The following is a 25,733-nucleotide window of genomic DNA, read 5'->3' as shown; positions in this document are numbered from 1 at the left end:
CTTTGTAAAAACTTCATCTCGTACATTACTATAATTTAACTATGCTTTTGAACAAAATTAGTCCTAATGTTTCGACCATATTCCGATAATGTATAAATATAAATAAACAAATAATTGAGATTTTTCTTACCAACCAATAGCCCACAACACAGAACCTAGTGGAATAAAACCAAATCACTCGTTGAAATTTTCGATTGATCATGTATTCATGTTCTGTTTCTGTCCCACTTCCACTAATGAATGAGTAAATATGGACTGTATAATTAATCTAACAAATTAGCGTTCAACTAAATCAACGGCTTAAGATTTAAGAAGATGCATCAGCCCCCCCCCCCCCCCCCCCCCCCACTCCTTCACCGTATGGGGTCCTCTGTGTGCCTGTCTCTCCACTCCCCACCGACACTCTCTTTACCGTCGATCACTCCAAATCACCGTCATGATCGTGCCACGTATATCTTTTCTTATCCTCTGCTTTTAACAACACGGTGGACTACGTACTCTCTCTCTCTCTCACGCTGCTTCAGATTTGTACATTGCGACTTTGGAATGTTATTTTTAACCATAAAGTAATGGCCTTTACGCGTCCTCACTGAGAGTGTCGAGTATAAATCAAGCTGAAGCTGAAGACGAAGCAGTGGGAGAGATATATAAATAATATAGTCTCACTTTGATAGTTTCTTCACATAAAAACTCAATCTTTTTTTTTTCCTCTCTGTCTGGATCGAACGACAATGGAGGTGTTCTACTACTTGGTGTTTGGGGTTTTGGGTCTCGTCGTCGCGGCGTTGGAGCTTAGCAAGAACAACAAGGATCGTGTCAACACTTCTTCAGCTTTTAATTCTTTCAAGAACAATTATCTCATCGTCTATTCGCTCATGATGGGTACGAAGAGGCTCTTCTCTTCTTTTTATCTTCCTCTTTTCCTGATAATGTCGGTTAAAGCATTTTCCGATCCGATCTGATGTGGTGGGAGATTTCAGATTTAGATCCTCTTTTGTTTTCGTTGCCAAGTATTGTCTTTTATAGAGAGTTCCATATCACATCTGAACATTTAGGGTTTTCAATTTCTACGTAGAATAGAGAATGAAGAGGAAAATGTTACTCCACTACTATGAGTACGAGATTAGTAACTAAAGTTTCAAGCTTTTATAACATAAACGATCCACGAGGGGTTTGCTGACTGTTTTATTTTGTGATTTGCAGCGGGTGATTGGCTGCAGGGTCCATATGTGTACTATCTCTATAGTACTTATGGATTTGGTAAAGGGGACATTGGACAGCTTTTCATTGCTGGTTTTGGTTCCTCTATGTTGTTTGGTACTATCGTTGGATCTCTAGCCGACAAACAGTGAGCTTTCTCTCTCTGATGCTTTTATCTTTTTAGCAAATGTGAGAGCGCTTTTCGTAATTTTGCATAATGGTGTATTTTGTATCAGGGGTCGTAAGAGGGCATGTATTACCTATTGTATTACCTATATATTGAGCTGCATCACCAAGCATTCTCCTCAATATAAAGTTTTGATGGTAGGCCGTGTGTTGGGCGGCATCGCTACTTCCCTTCTGTTTTCATCATTTGAATCATGGCTAGTTGCTGAACACAATAAGGTAAAGCAAGGTTTATGCTGTATTAAGCTGTTTACTGTTTAGCCGCCATTATTATGTCTAAATAGTCTGTTTATGTGTGATGTATGCAGAGGGGCTTTGAGCAGCAATGGCTGTCTGTAACATTTTCAAAGGCAGTGTTTTTTGGCAATGGTCTTGTTGCAATTATCGCTGGATTGTTTGGGAACTTGCTTGTGGATACCTTCGCTCTTGGCCCTGTAGCACCATTTGACGCTGCTGCATGCTTTCTTGCTATCGGAATGGCTGTCATTTTATCATCATGGACAGAAAACTATGGAGATCCTTCAGACAACAAGGATTTGCTTACCCAGTTCAGAGGTGCTGCAGTGGCCATTGCCTCTGGTGAGCTGAAAATACTGTTCCCTTTTTAGATTTTGCTTCCTGTTTTGCTTCGCATTTCTATTGTGTTGGTTCCATGTCTTGTTTCTTCTTTCTCATTGTCCTCCCTGAGTTTTGAAGAATGTATGATGATAACATGAGTTTTTTTAATCTTTCATCAGATGAAAAGATAGCACTGTTGGGTGCTATCCAGTCGCTCTTTGAAGGATCTATGTATACTTTTGTATTCCTCTGGACTCCTGCTCTAAGCCCGAACGATGAGGAGATTCCCCATGGTTTCATTTTTGCAACATTTATGTTGGCTTCGATGCTTGGCAGTTCCCTTGCATCTCGTCTGTTGGCTCGTTCAACTCCCAGAGTAGAGAACTACATGCAGATTGTTTTCCTAGTTTCCGGTGCTGCACTATTGCTTCCAATCTTAATGACTGTAAGTTTTTTTTAAAAAAGCTTCTTGTGAAAATCCTACTTTGCCTGCTTTGGTGCTGACTTTAACTCTGTGAGTAATTAATTGTTTGCAATCGGATGTGTGACTCAGTTGTTCATAGCACCTTCCAAGGTGAAAGGTGGAGGAATCTCTTTCTCAGGTTGCTTTCAGCTCCTTGGGTTCTGTATATTCGAGGCGTGCGTAGGACTGTTTTGGCCATCCATTATGAAGATGAGATCCCAATACATCCCTGAAGAAGCCAGAAGCACAATAATGAACTTTTTCCGCATTCCTCTGAATATCTTTGTCTGCGTTGTATTATACAATGTAAGTCCACCAACATTCTTTTTCTGCACAATAGTAGCTGAAGTTTCTTGTCCCATGTCTCTGTGTTGTGGTACTGACTAGTTTTATGTGCTCTGAAGGTAAATGCATTCCCTATCACGGTCATGTTTGGAATGTGCTCGATTTTCCTCTTTGTTGCAAGTCTCCTGCAAAGGCGGCTCATGATGATTGTTGACAAGCCAAGTATGTTTGTCTCTATTTCTATTTGGATTGGGGCTATTGATTTGCTCTAGCACACTTTCTGCTTACAGTCAGTATAACTTCTCTATGTTTTTTGCAGAAACAAATGACTGGACAGCCCTTGAAGAAAGAAACACAGAAGAAGACCCCCTTAACATATAATGGAAGTTATACATACGCACATTCTGGATTCAGTAATGGAGACAGATAGAAGAAGAGTACTTTTAAGGTATATGGTATATAGCACGCAACAATGCGTACAAAGAGATCATAGCGTTATAAGACTCGATGCAGTAGTTTGATTGTTTAATTTCCTTGGCTATATTTTTGTTGATGTTAAATTTAAAGACAAGTTTAAAGTTTTATGCAATCAATGTGTTATTCTTTCTTTCTATGCAAGGCCATACCATATTGTTTAAGCTCTGTTCTGCTATATCCCTTTGACAAATTACAATTTCAACTAGCAGCTAGCTTTTAAGAGGCGAAACAATTTTTCTAAAGCATAAAAAATCAGTATATAGAATCACTAGCATTTGGTCTGTAACAGAACAGGATAGTTGCCTAATTTAAAGCTATCACAAAGATATAGTTCTTGGAGAGTAAAGACCTTTCTGGGAGTTGCAATAATCAGTTTGCTGTGTGTTCTGTACAAAGCACTTGTTATATGCTTTTATCTCATGAGCTAGAAGACGGGACAGCCTTTGATGACAACGCCTTTAGCGGTTGGACAGGAAGCCAAGGGACATGTATCACGGTCGCCAGAATTTCCCCACCAATTCACTTCAATTCCTTTTCGACCGAGTGCTAGAAACAGAAGTATGGTCATAAAAGCTGAGCCAGCATCTAAACCACCTGACAACACATAGTTATACTTCGTCCACCACTCTCTCCTGTACTTGAAAATGAAGTGGCCAAAGATGAATGCAACGATGAGCCAGCTGGTGAAGTTAACTGCTGTTGCAGGTGGCATCATTGCGGTGGCTCCCACAAGGACAGGGATATGAATCTTGGAGATCCATGTCTGAGCCGGGAACATCTTTGTGGCTAGCCAAACTAAGAGTGGAGCTATGGCTCCTACGAGGAAGAACCAGTTGACACTTGAGTATTCTCCAAGGTCTCCAAACATCCTACGTGGTCCCACTAGTCCCCAGATCACAGAGGCGTCAAAGAAGACACGGTCCATGGGACAAGTCCATTGGCTGTCTGAAGGAAGCAAGGCTGTGTCACAGAGATGAGGAATCTCTTCCATTAACCACCAAGCTGTTCCTGTGTAAACAACAACCGCCACAAGCGTCCCCACAACCTGCACTTGCTACAACTTGATCAGCTATATTTTTTTTTATTGGCATCTATCTCAAAACCAATTGATAACATACCTGAGCCATGAACATGGATCTAGGCGGGATCTTCATGTAATGACCGAGCTTGAAGTCGGAAATGAAAGTTAGCGCTTGAGTCATACTAATGTATCCGTAGACCTTGAAACACATGTTGGCAACAGGACGTTCCGGGTAGATATAGCCGATAACATACTCGGTTATGATGTTCAAACCTGGTGCCTGATTAGTAGTGGCGGCTATGACACCAATCAAAGGAGTGAAAGTGATGGCAATGGCACAAGCAAGCAACACTCCCCACCAAGGAAGCTGCACGGTGGCGTTGTAGTGCACGGATATGAACATGATGAGCGCTATATTCAGCAAAAGGATGGCCAAAAACCACCACAACGGAACCTCCCTGTAGTTTTTCTTCATGATTCTCGTATGTATATCCATTTTCTTATTCTTCTGAAACGCCCCTCTTGTCTGTTTCCACAAGTCACTGTAAAGACATGAAGATTAGTTTTGGACAGTGAAAGAAACATAATTGAACATAAATAACTATATACCTTCCGTTGAAGACTAGGACATGGACAATGGTGGCAGACAATGTAGCAAACCCGAGACCATAAGTAACTGCAAAGAAGGTGCTCATGTTGATGGAGCCGGTCCTAGAGTAAACCGCGCGATCGAGATGGAATTTGCTATCAATAATGCTCAAAACATCATAGCGTGAGCCGTTAGCCATGAAGAGCTGGCTAGAGAAGATAGGGAATGTCTTGGCGTCATATATGTTAAACCAGTAACAAATAGGCGTGACGATATACATGACCAGCACAAAACCAATGGCTACATTGACGGAAGCAAACAAGGGACTAGCTAAAGGGCTTCCAAGATAAGCACTAATGGTTACCCAATCAAAACCAATGGATCCAATACCAAGACCGTGTTCACCTGACCCGAGTTGGTTTACTAGAATTGATTTGGGATTAAACCAACAGACCCATGAGATTGATGTTAACATGGTGAATAGATAACCAGGGAAGATGTAGTAAGCGAAGCTAGCAACGAGGACGATCAAGAAGAACTGAGTTCGACTCATGCCGCCTCTTGATTTCTTCTCTTTCTCGTGCAGCGCACCAAAGAGAGAGACTTGAACGAGATTGCTTGGCCACCACATTTCACCAGGCTCAACGAGGTGTTTCCTGAAGAGACCAGCCCAACCAAATCCAAGAATCTAAACACAAGAAACGATTTCAAGATTCAAGAATTTGCAAAAGGACTTCAAAACAAAGAAACAGAGTTGATGAAGTTAAAGAGAAACCTGAGTAGTGATCATAACGAGAAACGCCGGGAGGAAAGGAAGAGAGCGTTTGTAGTAAAGCTTAATAGCACTAAGTATGTGAGTGGCGTAAACAGAGCCGGCGCCGGAATTCGCAAAGATGGTTATCAGAACATGTTCCTTGACGTTGAAGGCACCTGGATTTAAGGTGAACTGAAACCTCGTACCTTCCAAGAATCTCCTCGTCGGAAGAACCCTCGCCATGAGATGTCCGAGCGGCACGACGGCGATCTGAGCAGAGATTCCGGTGATGCTTAACGGCATCGTTCTGTACCAGAAAAACTGGTTGATGAAAGAGAGTACAATGCACGCGCCTATACCAAGAACCCACATACGAAACGTGAGAACCGGTAGAGTCGAATCGTCGGTTTTGGGTACAGTGAGCTCCACCTCCGGTACAACGCACCGGTCATCATCCTCCATAACCGCCGCGAACTCCGCTGCTATCTCTCCCATCGTTTTCTTCTACTAAAGAGAACTGTGTTCCGATCTTTAGGGGATGAGTGAGTCCCTTTTTTATATATATGTGAGAGATCTTGACATTGAATAATCGCAATTATTGAACTGATGTGTATATATCCATTAAGGAACTCTGTCTTTTCCCACTAAAAACTTTTGTTTTTCTCACTCACATGTTACTATTGAAAATTATATAAATGGATCGACAGATATATTAAATGATGTATGAAATTATATGCAAAAGAAAGAGAATAAATCAGAGTAGAAAACGACAAGTGATGGGTCAAGTGTAAAGTAAGGATGAAAACAGCTAAGCCGATACATAGTTTTTCGTAGTTTTTAAAATAAGGAAGCCAACAAAAATAGAGTCAGAGACATATAATTTTATACAGAAGCATTAGATATGATGCATGTACGTCTGAAAAATAAAACAATATCTAAGTACAAACAAATTCCATGGGGGGGGGGGGGGGGCAAGGAAAGAAAATATTTAGTTTAACTTGTTTACACTCAATGAGTTATGAACTTATGATGGGTATAACGGAGTTATTACCGCACAAATGAGCCACTCCAGGCTCCAGGCTGTATAATCTCTGTTATGTTGTTGTTGTGGTCACTATAGCACCACCCACAGACGCACCACAAACCTTGTAACTTTTTTGAAAAAATGAAACATGTATATATGACTGATCTAAACTACTTTATCTTAAAACCTTGTTTCGACCTTTTTAACTACTAAGGAAAAAGTTGCTGTACTAATCACAGCTTTATCTTCTTAAACGATCAGATCAGAATAGAAAACTTTGTATTATGATATTGATACGCAAAGTTTATGAAATTTTCTTGTTTTTTGAAAAAATGAAACATGTATATATGACTGATCTAAACTACTTTATCTTAAAACCTTGTTTCGACCTTTTTAACTACTAAGGAAAAAGTTGCTGTACTAATCACAGCTTTATCTTCTTAAACGATCAGATCAGAATAGAAAACTTTGTATTATGATATTGATACGCAAAGTTTATGAAATTTTCTTGTTTTTATCGTTAACCTATGGTCAACTTTGGTTAGTGATCACATAAGAACCTTAAATGCATCAGTTGTGATATCAAATTCAAACCAAAGACTTTTTAGGTCAGTATGAGAAGTCGTCGCCTTCTGATATATATCGGGAATACAAAAGAAAACGGCAACTTGTAGTGTACTGTGGGACGTGTTTAAATAATTCAAGTTGCAACTAAACCATGTACCACTTGATATTTTTGCAGCCAGGCAGGTCCACTTACCTTCGAGCTACGGACCCCATCTAGTCGTCTACATCGAAACTGTCAAACAATTTAAGGGAAAAAAAAAATTGGATGGGTTAGATAAGTAGAGCCAATTTTTTTTTTTTAACAAAGTTCGGCTTTTGCAAATTTTCAAACCACGTTAAAAAACGAATCAATAATAACTTTAACCACAATTATATATATATATATAATTACATATATATATATATCCAAATTTTTTTATTTTACATAAACTTTATCCTCACAAAACTCCGCAAAATCGACTACTTTGACACAACATCGTATTACATTGATGGGCTTAACTCTTAAATATTCGATAGATCATAGATTGTATCAAAAACTGATTTACTTCTATGTGTCTCCAAAATACTTAAATTTGGTGTCACAGAGCTAGTTTATATGTTTATATAAGAAATTTATTAAATTGGAAAGATTAGTCAAACAACTTAATTTTTGAACGATCTGCATGCATAGCTTAAAACAATGGCTGTGCGCCCTTACTATTTCTTCTCATTAATTAACTACAATGTTGCGGGATCAACACATAATAGCGTCAAACCACTTTTATTAACAACTTCAGAAAATCTATATTTTCTGAACATCTAAGTTCTAAGATGGACTCAAGAAAATGCAGGAACTTATATATACGGCTTATGTTAACCTTTAGACCTGACTTTAAATAAGTATGTCGATGATTTGATAACAACTGTCGTTTAATGAGATGTAGTAGGGACAGACAATGTGAATCTTAAGACTTTGAATAAATAAACCAAAAAGAGATTTAATATTAAGTTTGTCATTAATTAGATTCAAAAAGATGTTTCATGCTGGAAATGATGACGATTGCGACTTGGGCAAGTGCGATCTAGTCATTGCATACTCCTAAGTCCTAATCTGCTGACCAAACAATGACTCTGTACACGGAACACGGGTTAACTAAACAAATATATCACAACTAACAATTCAAACCAAACAAGCCAATAAATCTAACTTTATATATGTACCGATCAAACATTATTAATCAATAATCATTATAACTTTAAACCATAAAACCAACCTACGATACCGTACGTATGCGTAATTCACACAATCAATTTTATAGTTGGTAACTTTTACATAATATGAATATGGTAAATGTTAAGATGTGTGGATCACAAGAAGTAAATGTGCCTTTTTCGGCTTTTTAAAGGATGAATTGAAAACGGGGCTACCCCTCGTTATTTTATTTAATGTGTGACCACTGTTTAGCTGGAAATCACTAGGAGGCGACTTTAAACTTTAAAGTACGCTCCAAAATCTAAAGCTAAACACCAGACAAAAGACTTTCTATATTGTTTGTCTTTAATGTATTTTAAGAAATATCAGCATCGTTACGTTATTGAATTGTATACTTCTACTAACTTCTAAAAGAAGAGACAGTGAAAATGAAACTAGTAAGATTTGGAGCCAAAAGAGATATCTGGTCATTAGATGAAGTACCGACCTAAAATTAATATATCACATCCTCCTTAAATTCCACAAGTACAACTCATCTACAATTTCACGGGAACGGGGTGGAATATATAATTTCAATATAAACGAACCAAACCATAAACCAAAAACCTCTATTGAGAAATTCACATAACAGTACTTTAAAAGTTAATTAGTGTTATGTAGTTCATAAACCAAAAACCTCTATTGTGAACTAGCTGGGTTTTTAACAGTAAGCGGGGGTTACGGCAAAGTTGCTCCTTATCCCCCTATTTGTTTGTAGTTGCTATGGATGTGCTTTCAAAAATGTTAGATAAAGCTGCGGCATCTCACCGTTTTGGCTATCATCCACGCTGCAAGAATATTGGCTTAACTCACCTTAGTTTTGCTGATGATCTGCTGGTGTTCTCAGATGGCTCAGTTCGTTCGATAGAAGGCATTGTTCAGGTTTTTGAGAATTTTGCCAAGTGCTCCGGGCTGAAGATCAATATTGAGTAAACTACAGCTTACTTTGCAGGGGTTTCTCCCGCGGTTCGCCAAGAAGTCCAAGATTTTTTTTCATTCGCTGAGGGTACTCTGTCGGTTCGATACTTAGGACTCCCTCTAGTCACTAAGCGTCTCTCTGCAGCAGATTACCTACCCCTTATCGAGCATGTCAAACGGAGGATTGGTTCCTGGTCTGCTCGGTTCCTCTCGTATGCTGGTCGCCTTAATCTTATTAGCTCTGTTCTCTGGAGCATCTGTAATTTCTGGTTAGCTGCATACCGTCTACCCCGGGAATGTATTCGCACGGTGGAGAAGCTTTGCTCTGCATATCTTTGGTCTGGGGCGGAGCTTAATACAAATAAAGCAAAGGTGGCTTGGGTGGATGTATGTAAACCAAAATCTGAGGAGGGTTTAGGCCTGAGATCTCTACAAGAAGCAAATGATGTGAGTTGTCTGAAGCTCATATGGCGTATTATCTCTTGTGCTGATTCGTTGTGGGTTATATGGGTCAAACAATCTCTTCTTAAGAATTTGTATTTCTGGTCTGTCGAGGCAACACAACTGGGTTCTTGGATGTGGAAAAAAATATTGAAATTCAGGGAAGTCGCAAAAACGTTCACCAAGACTATGGTTAATGATGGTCAGCGGACTTCATTCTGGTTCGACAACTGGTCTAGCCTCGGTAGTCTCATGCCTCTTGTTGGACCACGGGGAGCGATCGATATGGGTATTGGTCAACACGCAACAGTCGCTGAGGCCTGGAACCGGCGTCGGAGACGCCATCGCACCGCCCATTTTAACTCAATGGAGGACGTGCTCCATACACACTGGCTTAACCGGAAACCAGTGGCGGATGCAGTTCTGTGGAAGGGGAAAAATGATGAGTATAGGCCACATTTTTCTACACGGGATACCTGGAATAATCTTCGACATGCTTCTAGTGTGGTTGGCTGGAGCAGTGGTGTGTGGTTCTCTCATGCCACCCCGAAGTTTTCTTTTTGTGTATGGTTAGCAGTGCAAGACAGACTGTCCACAGGATATCGGATGTTACTCTGGAACAGAGGAGTGGATGCTACTTGTGTTTTTTGTCGCAATGCGCTGGAAACCAGGGATCATCTATTTTTCTCTTGTACTTATGCCGCAGGTCTCTGGACCAACCTCGCATCCCACATTTACACCTCCCGACATTCCACTGACTGGCAGGTTGTGGTTAATGCCGCTTCGGCTCATTGGCCTAATCGGACACTGGGGTTTCTTGCACGTTACGTTTTGCATATCTCTGTTTATTCCTTGTGGCGGGAACGAAACGACCGCCGACATGGAAATCTCCAAACTACACAGACTCAGCTCATTCAAAGAATAGACAGACAGATTCGAAACCAGTTGCTCGCAATACCACTGGGAGGTGATGAGCGGTATGCTGATGGACTGGACATCTGGCTAACCTCGCGATATTGACTGTCTTCTATTGCTTCATCAGAAGCTCACTTTGTTTTTTGCAAAGTTCTATTGATTAAATTGTTGCACAAGATGTAAAAACGTTATTTCTTTTTTGAATCTAATTTAACATTTAAAAAAAAAAAAGATTATACACATAAAAATAATCCTTCTTTAAAGCTTAATTACGTTTTTGTTTTTGTTTAAAATAACGTAATTGTACATATGAATGGGCAGCCAGCAGTAAGTAAATGCATTATTGTTGTGTGTGTAAAGAATAGGATCTCAAAACTGTCCAGGAATTCTACACCGATGCGTGTGCACTGTGCAAGTCTCTGTCAGATATATTTAAAATGGACCAAGTATCAGTGTGTCACAGTCCGTCACCGCCTAAACAAAGACCCCCACGGGTGGGCATATCATTATCAAGAAGTATCAATTTTATAGGGGCGAGTAGCTTCCATGAGAGTTGGTGAGACGATGAAAGGAGCAACGAGCTTTCATCTATTTCACGAGTGACCAAAATATAATATTCCAATGGGCCTTTTGTTTATACACCCATAAATAGCCCAATAGCTCAATAGCACAAACATTGGCAATGGCAATCCAACAAGGCATTAGGCAAATAATGCAAGTGTTAGGGGTCAACGCACGATAAAATTCCACAAGAACTAAACGATAAGAAGAAATCATCTTCATAGTCTCTCATATAAATCTTACAAACTCTCCTATTTTGCTTTCTATATCCATCGAATCGACCAATGGCAGAAAACAAAACTCTTCCTACTTATTTCTGCAGAAACTGCGAGAATCCATTGGCTCTTGGTGAAGATATCATGTCCAAAAAATTTGTGGTAACAACAAAATTTTAAAGTTTGTTTAATTTTATCAAAATTCGTCTTTCATTTCTTATCCAGAAGTTATTTTTTCTATAGATAATCATAGTAAACTCAAAATCCCCATTGGTAATTAGTAACACATAACAAAGTTTTTTTTTTTTTTTTTTGAATATGGATATTATAGGGAGCTTCGGGGCCAGCGTTTATGTTTTCGCATGCTATGAACGTGGTGGTTGGACCGAAGATTGGGAGGAAATTGATAACATGATCGTATGTGGTGGCAGATGTGATGTGCAGTAAGTGTGGTGAAACGTTGGGTTGGAAGTATGTCGAGACCTTCGATCTTCGACAGAGGTACAAAGAAGGCATGTTTGTGCTCGAGAAGCTTAAGTTGACCAAGAGATACTGAAACTAGTCAAGAATACGCTCTTGGAGGGTTAAGTTGCAAAAAAAAAAAAAAGTAAAGGAAACTTGACTATTGTATATTTGTATGTATCTTATTACCTTTTTGTTGTATAAATTGTCATTAGTATATTACCGACAGGTGATGTTGAAAATTCAATACTATATTTTAGTGGAACTTGGTCACGTGTTTGGTTGGATGGAAGTCTTTGTTCCACTTCCATTGCGTTGAAGAAAAAATCAAATGAAATCCAAACTAAACCAAACCGAACAATATAAAAAATCAAAGATACATTGTTGGATTAAAATTTAATTCCAAATATAAACCGAACCGTAGACAAATTCCAATTTTTTCATCACCGTTGCTATTTTTTCTCGGTTTCCCGAGTCATAAAGCAAAAACCCAGAAAGAGAGAAGTCACAAGACAGTCGCTGCACGGCATGTGATCGATCAAATTAATAGAGAGAGTCTATTAAAGATCAAAACTTACATCCAACTCCAACCTAATTCCTCCACTCAATTCATCTTGCTTCCTTGTTCGACCTCATCTATTAAACCCTAGTAAGATTAAGATCCTCTCTAAAATATTCACATCAAGCTCAAAATCGAATCTTTCCTCTGATTTTTATCCTCCATTTCCGTTGTTATAAAACTGAGTTGTGTATGCTACTGCGTAATTTCCTCTCCGGGAATATCTCATTTCGTTTCCCTTAACCCTACCAGTATAGTATATTACTATTGTATATTTTATATTCGTTGGTCTCTTGTCTTGTCCCACTCTTATTTGTTTATTGAATTTTGAGGTAATATCTCTAATCTTGCACGCTAACATCTGTTTCACTGTTCTTATCCTCTCTTTTTTGTTGAGACATTGAAGTTTGGAGCTTGCTGAATTGCAGATTCTAGAAGAAAAAGGTTTCTCTTTTACTTAATTCTCTTGTCTTCAGAAGAATCCCTAATTACTTGTTTCCATGTGGGTTTTGGATTGTATTAATGGGTTTTTGTTTATTGGTGAGAAAGGTGAGAACTTGCTTTGATTTTTTTTGGAGCAAATTGATCTCACGCCTTGAAAGTGTTTGATAAAATGGCTCACCCGATTGGTCCAAGACTGTATAGTTGCTGCAACTGCAGAAACCATGTTGGACTTCACGATGATATCATCTCTAAGGCTTTTCAGGTGACTGATTCAACTTCATAATCTCTTTTGTTTTCCTTGTGTTATATCATGTGATAGATGTAGGGAATTAAGTGGAGAATCACACTTAGACTTAGCTGGAGATGAGAATTACCCTGTCTTTCAGATTCTAGGAAACCGCTTGAGTTTATTCGTCTTTCCTACTCAACGATCCATGCTACTGATCAAGAATCAATTGGTGATAGAATCAAATCAAAACTTGAAAATTGATCCTTGGAACAAAACATAAGACTCTTCAAAGTAGTAGCCTTTGACTCAGATTGTTATAAACAACAAGACTAGTATTTCTTTGAATATGCTTGTTGTTGACTTGTCGGTTATGGAATCAATATAAAAGCTTATGCTAGATAGGCACTACCTGCATTTGTGTTTCTACCAAGTTCTTAATCACTGTCCTGCATTGCCAGGGAAGAACTGGGCGAGCCTTCCTCTTCTCCCACGCTATGAACATTGTAGTAGGGGCTAAAGAGGACCGGCATCTTTTAACGGGTCTCCATACCGTGGCTGATATATCTTGTGCTGACTGTAATGAACCATTGGGTTGGAAGTACGAGCGAGCATATGAGACCTCACAAAAGTACAAGGAAGGCAAGTTCATCTTCGAAAAGGCTAAGATTGTCAAGGAAGATTGGTAGCTGAGGGAACATGTTTGAATTCATTATTGGACTGGCTCAAAAACTGTACATAGATAAACGTTGGCCTTGTCAATTCCGATCTTGAGGGATTTCACAAGTCATCTATCAGCCATTTTTCCAGTTCTTCATTGCCGTAATAATTATGTATCTCGTGTTCAAACTTTGGATTTATGCGTCTCTGTCAATAAAGAGGTTAATAGTTTCTCTTGTGTTTTTAGCTGGGTTCCCTCCTTTGTAAGTGTAATATGGAAAATCTTAAAGACTTTATCATTGAGTTGCTTGAAAGATAACCATGAGGGGGAAAGAAATGCGTTTTCTCATCAGACAAACGTGTTGCTGTTTTACGTTTGTCAGAGCCTAGTGGTTGTCGTTTTTTTGGCGGAAGGCCATCAAAATTGATTTACCAGGAGGAGAGAGAGAGAGAGAGAGAGGAGGAGGAGAGAGAGAGAGAATGTATCTGAAGAAGCCGATATGGAGCGACGGCGTGTCAGCGACGCCGGAGAATCCATCTGGATCGGAGACCGGTGAGGAATCAGACGCGGCGGCGATGGTAGTTGAAGAGCTGGTGACTTCTCTCAACACACAGAGACTTTACAGGGAGCTGACACTATCCCTCCGAACCGGGTTACGCGATGCTTGCGCTGAATTCTCATTCCTTCGAATCCGCGGCCTTCGATCTCTTCTCAAAACTCTCCGAACTGTCGCCGATTCAGATTCCATCATTCGCCTCTTCTCTCATACCCAAACCATTTCCGATCTCCAACGTCTGGATAATTTTTAAATTTTCTCTCATTGTCATTTCCCAAATCGATGCTGTTGTAATGTGTGTTTCTGATGATGGAGGTTTCGTGATGCTTCTTTCACAGTGGTTCCGGTGCTTTTTCGACATTCATTGAAAGAAACTGAGGATGATAGAGTGACGAGCTTGGATCATATATTCAGCGTGGAGCCGATGAAGATAACGAGTCCTTCTACGGATGCTGAGGTCGCTGTTGCACTTAGGGTTCTCGAAGGTTGTTGCCTTCTTCATCCTCAGAGTACTGTTCTGGCTCATAAGCACGGTGCAGTCCGCGTAAGAACGACTCCTTTGTTACTTTATTACTAGTATTGTGGAACATGTGATGATGATCATTGGTGTGAAACCATTGCCTGACCAGATGCATACAGAAACCAGAATCCTGCATTTTATGGTGTAGAATGATCACTTCTCACACTGATTTGGCGTAAAGGGAGAGTCTTTGTGATAATTTTCCACTCTTTTCATGATTTAGATTAGATTTGAAGCAGTGGGAAGTTTCTTGGTTGTACGGGATGTTAATGTGATTGAGATGCTGATAAATGTTTCAGGTAATGATGAATGTATTATCAACACGAGGAGTGCTTGAGCAAGGGGCCTGCTTGGATGCCTTAATCTCAGTATTGCTGGATTCCTCAGCAAATCAGGTGGTAAGTATTCAGCTTCTCTCTTTTTTAGTAACTGGAAACGAAATAGAAAGCTGGTTCTTTGTGATTCTTCTGTCACTAGTAGAACTCGGCTTTTCTCTTATCAAGTTTTGAGTCTCAGGCAGAATGGCAGATACACAATTGAAACCTGTAATTAAGCCTTCTATGAATATCAACGGAACAAACTGGCTGTCACTTGATTTTTATGCAAACATTTCTCATTTCTCATTTCTCATTTCTCATTTCTCCTTTCTTGATTTTGGTACTAGGATTTTGGAGCCTGCAATGGCATTGAGGAGGTTGCCATGCTCATGCGAGACAAACAAGCTGATGAAAATCTCAGGTGAATTAACAAGTTTTTGCTTTCATTTTTCCATAGCCCTTCTTCTGTTATGTAGGTTGTGGCATTTCACATTAGGCTATATTGCAGTATCTACCCTACAGATTGCTGTCTCTTCTGATTATAATTTTTTTCAGTAAGATTTCAGATCGATTTATTTGTCAAATTCTTAGAATAGCTTTGCATTGCCTAGTAAAACCTGCACATCTCATGAAAGAGTTTCCAACTCTAAGGTCATTAGTCATACACATCAGGGATATCATCCACTATTGATGGTCATGGTTTAGGCGTTTGGTAATGTTTAGTTCTTAATGATTCACAGGTTAAGATGCGGTGAGTTCTTACTACTGTTAGTTGGGCATGTGAATGGGAAGGATCGTTCCCCCATTGCGAGTGTAAATGAAGACATCAGGCGCCTTTTGGGTGAAAAATCCGCTTCTTTGATATGGGCGGCAAGTCAATTTGGTTCAACAGGAGATCCTGAACAAAGAATCACTGCTCTTCACATCCAAGCTGGTAGAGTGCTCGAGTCTCTTGACTTGTACTAACTGTCTAACTACCTCTGATTTTTACTTTTTCTTTACATACACGAAGTTGCTATTATGTGTAATACACTGTCCAAAATGAAAATATAGTTCTTCTGCAAAATATCTTGTAATCACTCTAGTTCTTTAATGACGTTCCACTCGAATTAGCAAATATGTCTTTAGGGGATATTGATCAGGTTTATCAATCATAAGCAATTAAGCATTCAACACCAAAACAAGAAGGGTTGCAGTTTACGATAAGACGGGTTGTCATCAGACAATTTCGAAACAAAGTCTCTTCTTAAATGCAGTCAAATGACTCAACAGTCGTTTCCTCCTCCTTCTCTTCTATTAGGAGCAACTGTATTCTCCAGTTCCCTTTTGATAGAGATTCTCTTTAAAACTATTTGTAATCGATCATAGCATCCACTGATGTCATAAGCAAATCATGTTATGAAACACTACAATGCGTAGTCGTTGACCCCTGAGTCCGTGACCATTGACCAGTCAGTTGATATAAATGGAAAAAGAAAAGAAAAAAAACTATTTGTGGGTCTCAAAAATCTCGCCGGCCCATATTTGTTGTCCCAGGAGTTGAGGTGTTTGTTTGTTGTTTAAACGAAGCCATAGAGATTTTGACGAAATACACTTTTTGTCTTTTCCTGCTGTGCGAGACGTCATAGATCTAACTCCAGAAGAAGAAGAAGATGAGTGACGAAACGGCGTCGTCTCCGTCTCCATCTCCAGCGAAGAAGAAGCAGAGTTTGGGATGGATGGAGTGGATGAGAGGATGGAGCAGTGTTTTCGGGGAGATTCTCTTCCAGAGGATTACGGCTTCTCATTTGGAGAACCGTCTCCCTCTTCCTTCCGTCAACGACCTCACTTGCGTTGTCACTGGCTCCACCAGCGGCATTGGTCGCGAGACCGCTAGGTTTTTTTTTTTCTCTCCCCCCCCCCCCCCCCCCCCCCCCGACTAAGTGTTCCGATTCACTACCAATTGAGTTTGATTTCGTGTATTTTGGGGCTTGCTGATAACCAAGACGAAGTTTGCTTTTGTTTTGGGACTTGAATTGATGAAACTTTCCCTAAGCTTGTTTAGCTATTTTGCTTATTTGTTCGCAGGCAGCTTGCTGAAGCTGGTGCTCATGTTGTGATGGCCGTGAGGAACACAAAGGCAGCTCAGGAGCTGATACAGCAATGGCAGAACGAGTGGTCTGGTAAAGGTCTACCACTTAATATCGAGGTAACCTCATAATCTGTTCTTATTTTGGTGATTTACTTATTGCAGTTTCTGTGGCTAATAATGTGTATTGCTGGGAATGAAAATAGTGAAGAATGTGTATTGACTGTCATATGTAAAGCATTTTAGTACAATATAAACTTCAAACAATATGTGTTTCCTAGTTAGTCTGTTGCTAAGCCAATTTCTTGTATATTAGTTAGAGACTTTAAGTATTGGTCTATAACACTTTGGATATGCTGATGATGATACCCTGTTTGATTTTTGTATAGTCAATGGAAGTTGATCTTCTATCACTAGATTCTGTCGTGAGATTTGCCGATGCTTGGAACGCCCGGTTAGGACCTTTGCATGTTCTGATTAACAATGCCGGCGTGTTTGCTATGGGAGGTTGGTTTAACTGCCCGTTTAGCTATAAAGCATTGAGTTTTCCTTCTGTTGTTCGCGTTTTTATGCTAAGCAAATCTCAGTGTCATACTTATGCACCATTCATCATATTTGATAGTCCAACTTGATGGACCCAATTAATGAGAACTAGCATGTCTAGCATTGATTGAAAAACCTAGAGTCGTAGGACTTAAAAGTAAGACATTATTTATAGCAAGTCTTCTATTATTTACAGCTTATGGAACTGTCCGATGGGTTTCTTTTTGAGATGAATGGTCGTCAGATGGCTACATTTTCTACCGTATATTTTGAGGAAAGAAACCAACTAAACTGCTAAGCTCTCTTTTTTGTGCAGAGGCGCAAAAATTCTCAGAGGATGGATACGAGCAACACATGCAAGTGAATCATTTAGCTCCAGCCCTACTTTCAGTGCTTCTTTTGCCGTCTCTGATCCGAGGCTCTCCTAGCCGAATCATCAATGTGAATTCCGTTCTAAGTTTTATCATCACTGACACTGCTGGCTCTAAGTCTCTGTTCTCTACTTTTCTGTTCTCGTTGGTATGAGTAATATGCTGTAAAGGTTTGATTTGTTTGTATAGTGTTCTTGTCAATTGATTGTAGAATATATAGATGAGCAATATAGTTCTCTCTAAATATTATATCAACAGAGTCTTGGTATAGAGGAACGAAACAAACCCAAGCTTGTTGATAGTTTCGGCCCAAATTATACTACCATGACCGAACTCTACCACCTGCAATACGTCATTAGTTAGTTCAGTGAAACTATGTGGCCTTGCTGTTTGTATGAAAACTGGAACAGTTTACATTTGTTGTCGTTGGGTATTTTCTTTTCGATTCAAGTTAATGAGTTGTGGGATTTGCTTTTGTAGATGCATTGTGTCGGTTTTGTTGACCCGGATGACATGAATGTTGTCTCTGGTAGACGTAAGTACTCAAGCCTTATAGGATACTCAAGCAGCAAGCTTGCCCAGGTTAGCTTACAGTAATGGTATTTAAATTTTTCCTTCTTCAGCAGTTATGTATTTTTGAAATAGCTTATTTTGAGAAATTGGTGAGCTAAGTCTATGGTTTCCTTCATCTTCCAGATTATGTTTAGTAGCATTCTATTCAAAAAGCTCCCTCTAGAAACAGGAGTTAGCGTCGTTTGTCTATCTCCCGGTGTTGTCCTAACAAATGTTGTGAGTATAAGATTCACTCCATTTAGTTACAGATGCAGGATTACTCTGTTTTGTCAGAACTTCATTACATAAAATTGCCGATTTGTTTCCAAATTCTGTAGGCCAGGGATCTACCGAGGTTTCTTCAAGCTCTTTACGCCATCATACCATATTTCATATTTTCACCCCAAGAAGGTTGTAGAAGTTCTCTATTCTCGGCCACAGACCCTCAGGTTCCAGAGTACTGGGAAACACTAAAAACAGATGATTGGCCTGTTTGTCCGTTCATCTCTCAAGATTGCCGCCCTGCAAATCCTTCCGAAGAAGCACACAACACAGAAACTGCACACAGAGTGTGGGAAAAGACGTTAGAGCTGGTGGGTCTTCCTATCGATGCAGTTGAGAAGCTCATAGAAGGGGAAAACATCCACTGCCGTTATGGAGAACAACACGAATAGTCTTCCAAACAATTCCACAGGTTAAAGTGAGCCCTTACAGATCAAAGGGTAAGTAATTGAGAAAAATACCTTTTTTGTGTTGATTTACTATACATTGGGGAATGAATCCCCCAGGGATGTGGTTTGGTTGAGAATGTTTGATTGTTGGATAAAAGTCAAGCTTTTAGCTACCATTCCATGGCTTTACTTACAAGTCTTGTTCAAGTGTTTGGTTAAGTGTGTCTTGAGTTATTAAGATATTTAGTATGGTGGCCTGGGTTGGTGGTAGTTTCTTGTTTGAGTAGAGGGTATATCCGTAAACTTTTCTATAGTTTGTGCAGTCACGTTGCTCATATATATATATGAATAGAGTCATCTCTCTTACTCTCATGGACAAAAGTCACAAAAAGTGATAAAATCTCCTTCCACTTCCTAATGTTTCTTGCTTAAATGAGTATTCCATGTAAATGATTCACTCATCTCAAATGGGTGGGTTGGTCTGGGTTTCTTCTCTACATGAGATGCTCATTTGAGCAAGCAATGTTTGGAAGTGGAACTATTAAATAGTATCATGTATAACTTTTTTTTTTTTTTTGCTTTTGTTATAAACATTGAGAAGAAAAGAAAAAAGAAAGTTGGATTTCATTGTCATGCCCACTTCACGTGAATCTAATGCGTTCAAGTTTGTGGTCTAGCTTATTTTTTTTTTGCTTATGGATACATATCAATTTACGTGTCGTATGATTCAAGCCCTTTAATCATCCCCACACCATGCACGTCTTCGAGATGTATTTTCTTCCACGATCCCACCGCAGAATTTAACCATTCTTATAAATGAAAAATTCAACTATTTTTTACGTGTTGTTGTGGAATATTATTTGTTGAGTTAGATTAGATCCTTTAGATGAGAAAAAAAAAAATAAGGGTACAACAACACGTTCACTTCTTCCTCAATTAGACCCATATGTGATCTGTCGTCACTCCTCGGCAAGTTTTTTTTTTTGGGTTGTGTCGTCGTCGTCTTTAAACTTCATTCAATTCAATAAAAAAGTCTTAACGCCCCACAACGAAAAAGCAACTTCTCTTTTTTTCTTTTGTTTTGGTGACTAAATCGGTGAAAAAAACAACAACACAAAGCTAGCTTGTTCCTTTTTTTGTCTCTCCAGATCCCTAGGGTTCCCTTCTCTCTTCTTCGTCCTCCTCGTGACTCTGTTTTGAATTTTTTTTAGGGTTTTTTTTTTTTTTTTTTTTTTAACTGTCGGCGCTAGTTTTCGTTTTTCTGAGAATTTGATTTCGGTTTTGGGAAGTAATGGGTGATTGGGCTCAACTTGCTCAGTCTGTGATCTTAGGTTTGATCTTCTCTTACCTTCTGGCTAAGCTGATCTCGATCGTAGTCACGTTTAAAGAAGACAATCTCTCGCTTACTCGTCACCACGAGGAGCCTCGGTTGGAGTCTAAACCTGACGGGGTTGACTCGCGAAGTCTCGAATTATCTAGCGGCGGCGGAGGTGAGGCGGATTCGATTGTGGCGGAGCAGGGTAGCTCTAGAAGTGATAGCGTCGCTGGTGACGGTAGCGAGGAAGAAGATGATGATGATTGGGAAGGCGTCGAGAGCACGGAACTCGATGAGGCTTTCAGCGCCGCCACTCTTTTCGTCACTACTGCCGCTTCAGATCGGCTTTCGCAGAAGGTACCTAACGATGTGCAGCAGCAGCTTTACGGATTGTATAAAATTGCTACGGAAGGGCCGTGTACTGCTCCTCAGCCTTCAGCTCTCAAGATGACTGCTCGTGCCAAGTGGTCTCTCTCTCTCTCTCTCTGCTTTGTGCCATTAGCTTCTGTATTTGTTTCTGGTTTTTTTATTCAACTGTTTTTGAGAATGATTTGAGTCAGAAATTTGAGGTTTTTATGGTTCTCCGTGCATGAGGACTTGTATTGGGTGTATCATGTTATCACCTAGCTAGCTTTTTTGCCTTATGGAACTACAGTAAGAATAGATGATGTGGTTTCGTTGCTGTAACTTTTGATTGTTCATGGTTCTATTGATTGATGATCTTCTTCTATATCAGGCAAGCATGGCAGAAACTGGGTGCTATGCCTCCTGAAGAAGCGATGGAGAAGTATATTGAGATTGTCACTCAGCTTTACCCAACTTGGTTAGACGGTGGCGTGGTATAAATCTTGTTTTCCCTCTTATTTGTTTTCATTTTATTTGCTTCTTTTTTTTTAATCCTCTGCACCTGTTCATGTGGATCTTCTCTAACAGAAAGCTGAAAGTGTGGGTGGGGATGATGCAGCCTCCAATTCAAGAGGAACCATGGGGCCAGGGCCAGTTTTTAGCTCATTGGTTTATGAAGAGGAATCTGAAAATGAGTTGTAAGGTTCTCTTCTTGTGTTAATATGTGTTTTACTTCTTTTTCCTTGAGTTCTCTGTTTGGTTGCTGATTGTCTAGATAAGATATAGATATCGTAATTTTTACATATGGAAAATCAGAGATTCATAAACTCAGGTTATTATGTATCATTATCGTCTCATGCTAGCTGCAACAATGATTTGTTGGCGGAAATGGCTATATTTGTCTCATGGCAACAATATTTTGGAACTCTGAATGGAACACTAATCCTCTGCTCACTAATTCTTGCATTTTCAATTGTTTTATCTCTCAGGAAGATTGATGCTATCCACGCATTTGCTAGAGAAGGAGAAGTTGATAATTTGCTGAAAAGCATTGAAAGCGGCATTCCTATAGATGCGAAGGGTTAGTTCTCTGTTTGTTAATTCTGTTTCTTGAAAGTTTATTCTCGTGATGTTGGATTTGCTCTATAATTTTCCGTAAACTGCAGACAGTGAAGGTCGCACACCATTGCACTGGGCTATAGACCGTGGCCACTTCAACATCGCCAAAGTTCTTGTCGATAAGAACGCCGATGTGAATGCTAAGGTGAAGAAAGACAAAATTCCTACTCGAGCAACAAGTACCAGCTTCTGTATTCATGTGTTTTGGTAATTGTGTTGAACAGGACAATGAAGGACAAACCCCTTTGCATTATGCTGTTGTATGCGACAGAGAAGCCATCGCTGAGTTTCTGGTGAAGAAGAAAGCTAATACAGCTGCTAAAGATGATGATGGAAACTCTCCGCTCGATCTCTGTGAATCAGACTGGCCCTGGATCCGAGATACTGCAAAACAGACAGACTAAACAAATACTAACCACGTCTTCTCTAATTCTGCAATGTATATGATCAAGTGACTTAGTAAGAAGGCTTTTCTTTGCGTTAAACTTTTCTCTCATCCCTACCATATATCGTTCCAACACAAAATCACTTGGATGTTTCGAAGTCTTGTTCTTTAATTTCTTCTTCTTTTGCAATAATCTTTTGTTCCTTCAGGCTTTGTAACATCGTAACCGGTTTTATTGGTTTGCTATATATACACACATATATACATATACAGAGAGAGATAGAGGTAGAGAGAGACTCATTGGATCCTCTCAACAAAGGAATAACCGACTTTGGCGGCTAAATAACGGTTGATAGAACATAAATTAATGAGTTTATTGATTACCTCAATAAAGCAAAAAAGAAAAAGAAAAAAAGAACTTAGCAATCTTTGTGGCCCTTTCATTTTTTCTCCATAGAACCCCACCTTTGGCTACCGGAAAATGGCCATGGTGGTGGTTTACGTCCTACTAACCGTCGCCCTCATCTTCCTCATACTCCTTGCTCCGAGAAAACAAAACCAGACTGAATCTATTGAGGGTCTTATAAGCCGCCGCATTGGGCGCAGGCTTGAACTGCCTGTGTTTGACCCTCTGGTAACCCGGATTGAGAGGGTGTCTCATGAGAAAGAAGCTAATACAAATACCGTGGAGGCTGCGAAGGAGGATAAAGATGATACGTTTGCAGAGTATTTTGTACAAGAAAGGAGGCTTAACACGACAATGAGGATCAAATTCTTGTTTCCTCTGCTTGACGCATCACCAAGAGATGGGTTTGTGAGCTTGAAAGAGCTTCAGACATGGATGATGCAGCAGACCGAGGACAACATGGGTTACAGAACCGCCAACGAACTCGAGCTACAAGATAAGGACAAGGATGGTGTCATAACCTTTGAGGAGTACCTGCCTCAATTCTCTAAGAAAGACATTGGTAATTATATTAATTAACTTTTGCGTATTTGATATTTTTTAAAGAACTTTCTTGTTGATTATGCAATGAACAATGATGAAACGAATACAGAGAGAAACGAGAAAGGTCACGGTGAAGCTGGTTGGTGGATGGAGAAATTCAAGAATTCCGATTTTGACCATAATGGCTCTCTCGACATTGAAGAGTTCAACAAGTAAATTCATTTAATATTTTCAAAAATAACTCTTTTTCATATATAAATATTTCAGAAATAATAATATAAATCAATTTACATGCAGTTTCTTGCACCCTGAAGACAGCAGAAACGGAGATATTCAAAGATGGGTTCTAAAGGAGCGAATGACGTAAGCATTTTTTGATATAAATTGTCGTTTCAACTGAGATGATGAATTAATGTAGGTTTAATTAACTAGAAAAGACGTCGTACGTACGTGTTGTTTGATATAAAAAATATAGGGGCATGGACACGAACGGTGATGGGAAGCTAGAGTACAAAGAGTTTGTAGAGAACGCATACGAAATGTACAAAGAGTTTGCAAAGTTCGAGAAGGAAGAGGATGAAAGTGTGCCAACGCCTCAGCTTCTGTTCACAGAGCTGGACAGAGACAAAGACAGGTTCCTCGTGGCCGATGAGCTTCGGCCCATTTTGCATTATCTTCAACCTGGTGAGATGAGTTACGCCAAATACTACTCTACTTTCCTTTGTCACGAGGTTAGTCTTTCTCTCTCTCAACCTATATCTTTTTCTTAACCTTTCTTCCTCATAATTAACTTTGAGAAAACTTTAATCGTGTATGTATATGTTATTGACTAGTCCGATTTTACGCACATTAATTGGTAAAAAAAAATGGTGATGTGAAATCAACTATATATGTCTAAGTAGATGTGTATGTTAATCCTATATATTAACGTCCAATAATTTCTTCTATTATAATTTTATAGGCGGATGAGGATAAAGATGGTAAACTATCACTCGAAGAGATGTTGCACCATGAAGATGTGTTTTACAAGGCAGTTCATCACGAAGGCTTGGACGACGAAGACTATTTTGATCATGATGAACTCTAGCTAATTTTTTTTTGTGTTTTCTTTACAAATGTTAATCACAATTTTTTGCCGTTTAAGTTACTTCTTAATTCATCTAGTCTAGATTGGTTGTCTTAAGGCTACGAGATTACGGGCATAAGCTCCACCATGGTTAATTATGTTGATAAATAACTTTTGAAGAGTGCACATTGCACATTGTCCTACATGACTTTTGATAGAGCTAACTAATCTTGTTTTTAACTATTGTATATATTTTATTAATCAATTTGCGTTTGCATATAATTGGATAGAGCTAGCTAACATACTCTTTCAGTAACAATAGTTCTAAATCGCACTCATAGAGGTCTTTGGGGTGTATGACCAAAAAGAGAAGATGTGCTAGACGATATAACTAAGCATTTTCTTGGATCTCTGGGGAATATAAGAGTGTTACTTAAAAATAAATATTTATATCTAATTTCACGGTTACTCCCTTTTTTTTTTTTTGAGAATTACATTACACTAGCACTATTTTAGGTTTTTCTTCCAAAGTTAGCACACACACTCAAGTTTTCCAAAACTAGCATTTTTCTAAAATTAATTATTATATTAATTAATAATAAAAAGAGAAAAAAATAATAATTAGAGTCTTACAAGAAGCTTAGAGTCGTACTAAATCGGCAAAATCTCCGACGACTCCACAAGCTTTGTTTTTGAAGAAAGAGCATGTGTTTGGAGCTTGGGTTTTCTAGATTTGGAGGAACGATAGATTTCAATTTGATTGTGGTGTTGATGAAGGCCATGAGCTCATTTTTTGCATACAACAAATCCACCGCCACCGTCGTTTCAGTCACACGAATTCCCACGGCCACGAAAATGGAATAAATTCTGACTTGTTGTTGTGTGTAGGAAAATGAAGAACATGAGAGAGAGTTACCAATGATGAGTGGGATCAAATAAGATTTCAAATCAATTGGAGTTTTGGACTCTGGGATTTGTTCATAAGCTCTCTTTAATCTTGCTTCTCTTTTCAAATCATTGCAAATCAGTTAACTAACAAAAAACACCAATCTTTAAACTTTTTTTTGTATGTTAGTGTAATGTGTGAGTGAGCTTTTTGTTTGTCAAAAACAGATGATGTGTAGTGCACATTTTTCAGAAATGGGGAAAGAGAAGCATAAGAAACTGATGAATCAAGGCTTTGAAGCTTCTATAAGTAT

At 39.2% G+C, this 25,733-nt stretch overlaps 7 protein-coding genes and 1 pseudogene across 20 annotated transcripts; 7 read left to right on the top strand and 1 right to left on the bottom strand.

The window, feature by feature from the left end:
* The first annotated feature begins 235 nt into the window (after positions 1 to 235).
* Positions 236 to 3,303, top strand: LOC104722145 (uncharacterized). The gene is made up of 8 exons (XM_010440260.3): positions 236 to 882; positions 1,204 to 1,348; positions 1,437 to 1,605; positions 1,695 to 1,965; positions 2,124 to 2,389; positions 2,498 to 2,713; positions 2,812 to 2,914; positions 3,012 to 3,303. The coding sequence occupies exons 1-8, from the start codon at positions 732 to 734 to the stop codon at positions 3,071 to 3,073; spliced, it is 1,383 nt and encodes a 460-aa protein (XP_010438562.2). The 5' UTR covers positions 236 to 731; the 3' UTR covers positions 3,074 to 3,303.
* A 19-nt stretch (positions 3,304 to 3,322) lies between these two features.
* LOC104722144 (oligopeptide transporter 6) lies at positions 3,323 to 7,090 on the bottom strand. Its single transcript, XM_010440259.3, has 4 exons — positions 5,555 to 7,090; positions 4,800 to 5,467; positions 4,288 to 4,732; positions 3,323 to 4,214 (listed from the first exon to the last, which is right to left on the bottom strand). The coding sequence occupies exons 1-4, from the start codon at positions 6,026 to 6,028 to the stop codon at positions 3,594 to 3,596; spliced, it is 2,208 nt and encodes a 735-aa protein (XP_010438561.2). The 5' UTR covers positions 6,029 to 7,090; the 3' UTR covers positions 3,323 to 3,593.
* Positions 7,091 to 11,333: 4,243 nt separating this feature from the next.
* Positions 11,334 to 12,132, top strand: LOC104722142 (protein yippee-like At4g27740; annotated as a pseudogene). The gene is made up of 2 exons (XR_015571287.1): positions 11,334 to 11,567; positions 11,737 to 12,132. The product of XR_015571287.1 is annotated as a protein yippee-like At4g27740 (transcript).
* Positions 12,133 to 12,312: 180 nt separating this feature from the next.
* Positions 12,313 to 13,998, top strand: LOC104722140 (protein yippee-like At4g27745). Of its 4 annotated transcripts, none has more exons than XM_010440255.3 (4): positions 12,313 to 12,516; positions 12,824 to 12,870; positions 12,976 to 13,132; positions 13,558 to 13,998. In XM_010440255.3, the coding sequence occupies exons 3-4, from the start codon at positions 13,040 to 13,042 to the stop codon at positions 13,783 to 13,785; spliced, it is 321 nt and encodes a 106-aa protein (XP_010438557.1). In that variant the 5' UTR covers positions 12,313 to 12,516; positions 12,824 to 12,870; positions 12,976 to 13,039; the 3' UTR covers positions 13,786 to 13,998. The 4 variants fall into 4 exon arrangements, with proteins under 4 accessions (XP_010438557.1, XP_010438556.1, XP_019088553.1 ...); XM_010440254.3 differs by having other exon boundaries at positions 12,350 to 12,516; positions 12,833 to 12,870; XM_019233008.2 differs by having other exon boundaries at positions 12,377 to 12,516; positions 12,855 to 12,870.
* A 53-nt stretch (positions 13,999 to 14,051) lies between these two features.
* On the top strand, positions 14,052 to 16,216 carry LOC104722141 (uncharacterized). 2 transcript variants are annotated; one of them, XR_015571285.1, is made up of 5 exons: positions 14,052 to 14,549; positions 14,652 to 14,857; positions 14,943 to 15,231; positions 15,498 to 15,571; positions 15,891 to 16,216. XR_015571285.1 is itself a non-coding variant. In XM_010440257.3 (5 exons), the coding sequence occupies exons 1-5, from the start codon at positions 14,237 to 14,239 to the stop codon at positions 16,114 to 16,116; spliced, it is 918 nt and encodes a 305-aa protein (XP_010438559.1). In that variant the 5' UTR covers positions 14,066 to 14,236; the 3' UTR covers positions 16,117 to 16,216. The 2 variants fall into 2 exon arrangements, 1 of the variants encoding a protein (XP_010438559.1); XM_010440257.3 differs by having other exon boundaries at positions 14,066 to 14,549; positions 15,133 to 15,231.
* Positions 16,217 to 16,412: 196 nt separating this feature from the next.
* LOC104722139 (dehydrogenase/reductase SDR family member FEY) lies at positions 16,413 to 19,531 on the top strand. Of its 8 annotated transcripts, none has more exons than XR_015571283.1 (7): positions 16,413 to 17,026; positions 17,218 to 17,338; positions 17,608 to 17,725; positions 18,078 to 18,218; positions 18,613 to 18,714; positions 18,829 to 18,921; positions 19,023 to 19,531. XR_015571283.1 is itself a non-coding variant. In XM_087472224.1 (7 exons), exons 1-7 carry the CDS (start codon positions 16,803 to 16,805, stop codon positions 19,356 to 19,358), a joined length of 1,119 nt encoding a protein of 372 aa, XP_087328350.1. In that variant the 5' UTR covers positions 16,515 to 16,802; the 3' UTR covers positions 19,359 to 19,531. The 8 variants fall into 8 exon arrangements, 7 of the variants coding, with proteins under 7 accessions (XP_087328350.1, XP_087328349.1, XP_087328347.1 ...); XM_087472224.1 differs by having other exon boundaries at positions 16,515 to 17,026; positions 18,078 to 18,202; XM_087472223.1 differs by having other exon boundaries at positions 16,641 to 17,026; positions 18,078 to 18,211.
* A 358-nt stretch (positions 19,532 to 19,889) lies between these two features.
* LOC104722138 (acyl-CoA-binding domain-containing protein 2) lies at positions 19,890 to 22,785 on the top strand. 2 transcript variants are annotated; one of them, XM_010440249.3, is made up of 6 exons: positions 19,890 to 21,137; positions 21,407 to 21,509; positions 21,604 to 21,713; positions 22,005 to 22,096; positions 22,182 to 22,279; positions 22,359 to 22,785. In XM_010440249.3, exons 1-6 carry the CDS (start codon positions 20,647 to 20,649, stop codon positions 22,536 to 22,538), a joined length of 1,074 nt encoding a protein of 357 aa, XP_010438551.1. In that variant the 5' UTR covers positions 19,890 to 20,646; the 3' UTR covers positions 22,539 to 22,785. The 2 variants fall into 2 exon arrangements, 1 of the variants encoding a protein (XP_010438551.1); XR_015571284.1 differs by having other exon boundaries at positions 20,196 to 21,137; positions 21,604 to 21,718.
* A 108-nt stretch (positions 22,786 to 22,893) lies between these two features.
* Positions 22,894 to 24,816, top strand: LOC104722136 (uncharacterized). The gene is made up of 5 exons (XM_010440248.2): positions 22,894 to 23,487; positions 23,578 to 23,680; positions 23,766 to 23,831; positions 23,944 to 24,199; positions 24,430 to 24,816. The coding sequence occupies exons 1-5, from the start codon at positions 23,001 to 23,003 to the stop codon at positions 24,553 to 24,555; spliced, it is 1,038 nt and encodes a 345-aa protein (XP_010438550.1). The 5' UTR covers positions 22,894 to 23,000; the 3' UTR covers positions 24,556 to 24,816.
* Positions 24,817 to 25,733: the final 917 nt, after the last annotated feature.

Source organism: Camelina sativa, chromosome 11 (assembly GCF_030686135.1).
Source record: "Camelina sativa cultivar CO46 ecotype springtype chromosome 11, ASM3068613v1".
NCBI lineage: Eukaryota > Viridiplantae > Streptophyta > Magnoliopsida > Brassicales > Brassicaceae > Camelina > Camelina sativa.
Note: the sequence above shows the minus strand (reverse complement) of the source record. Positions and strands in the feature narration are given on the sequence as shown.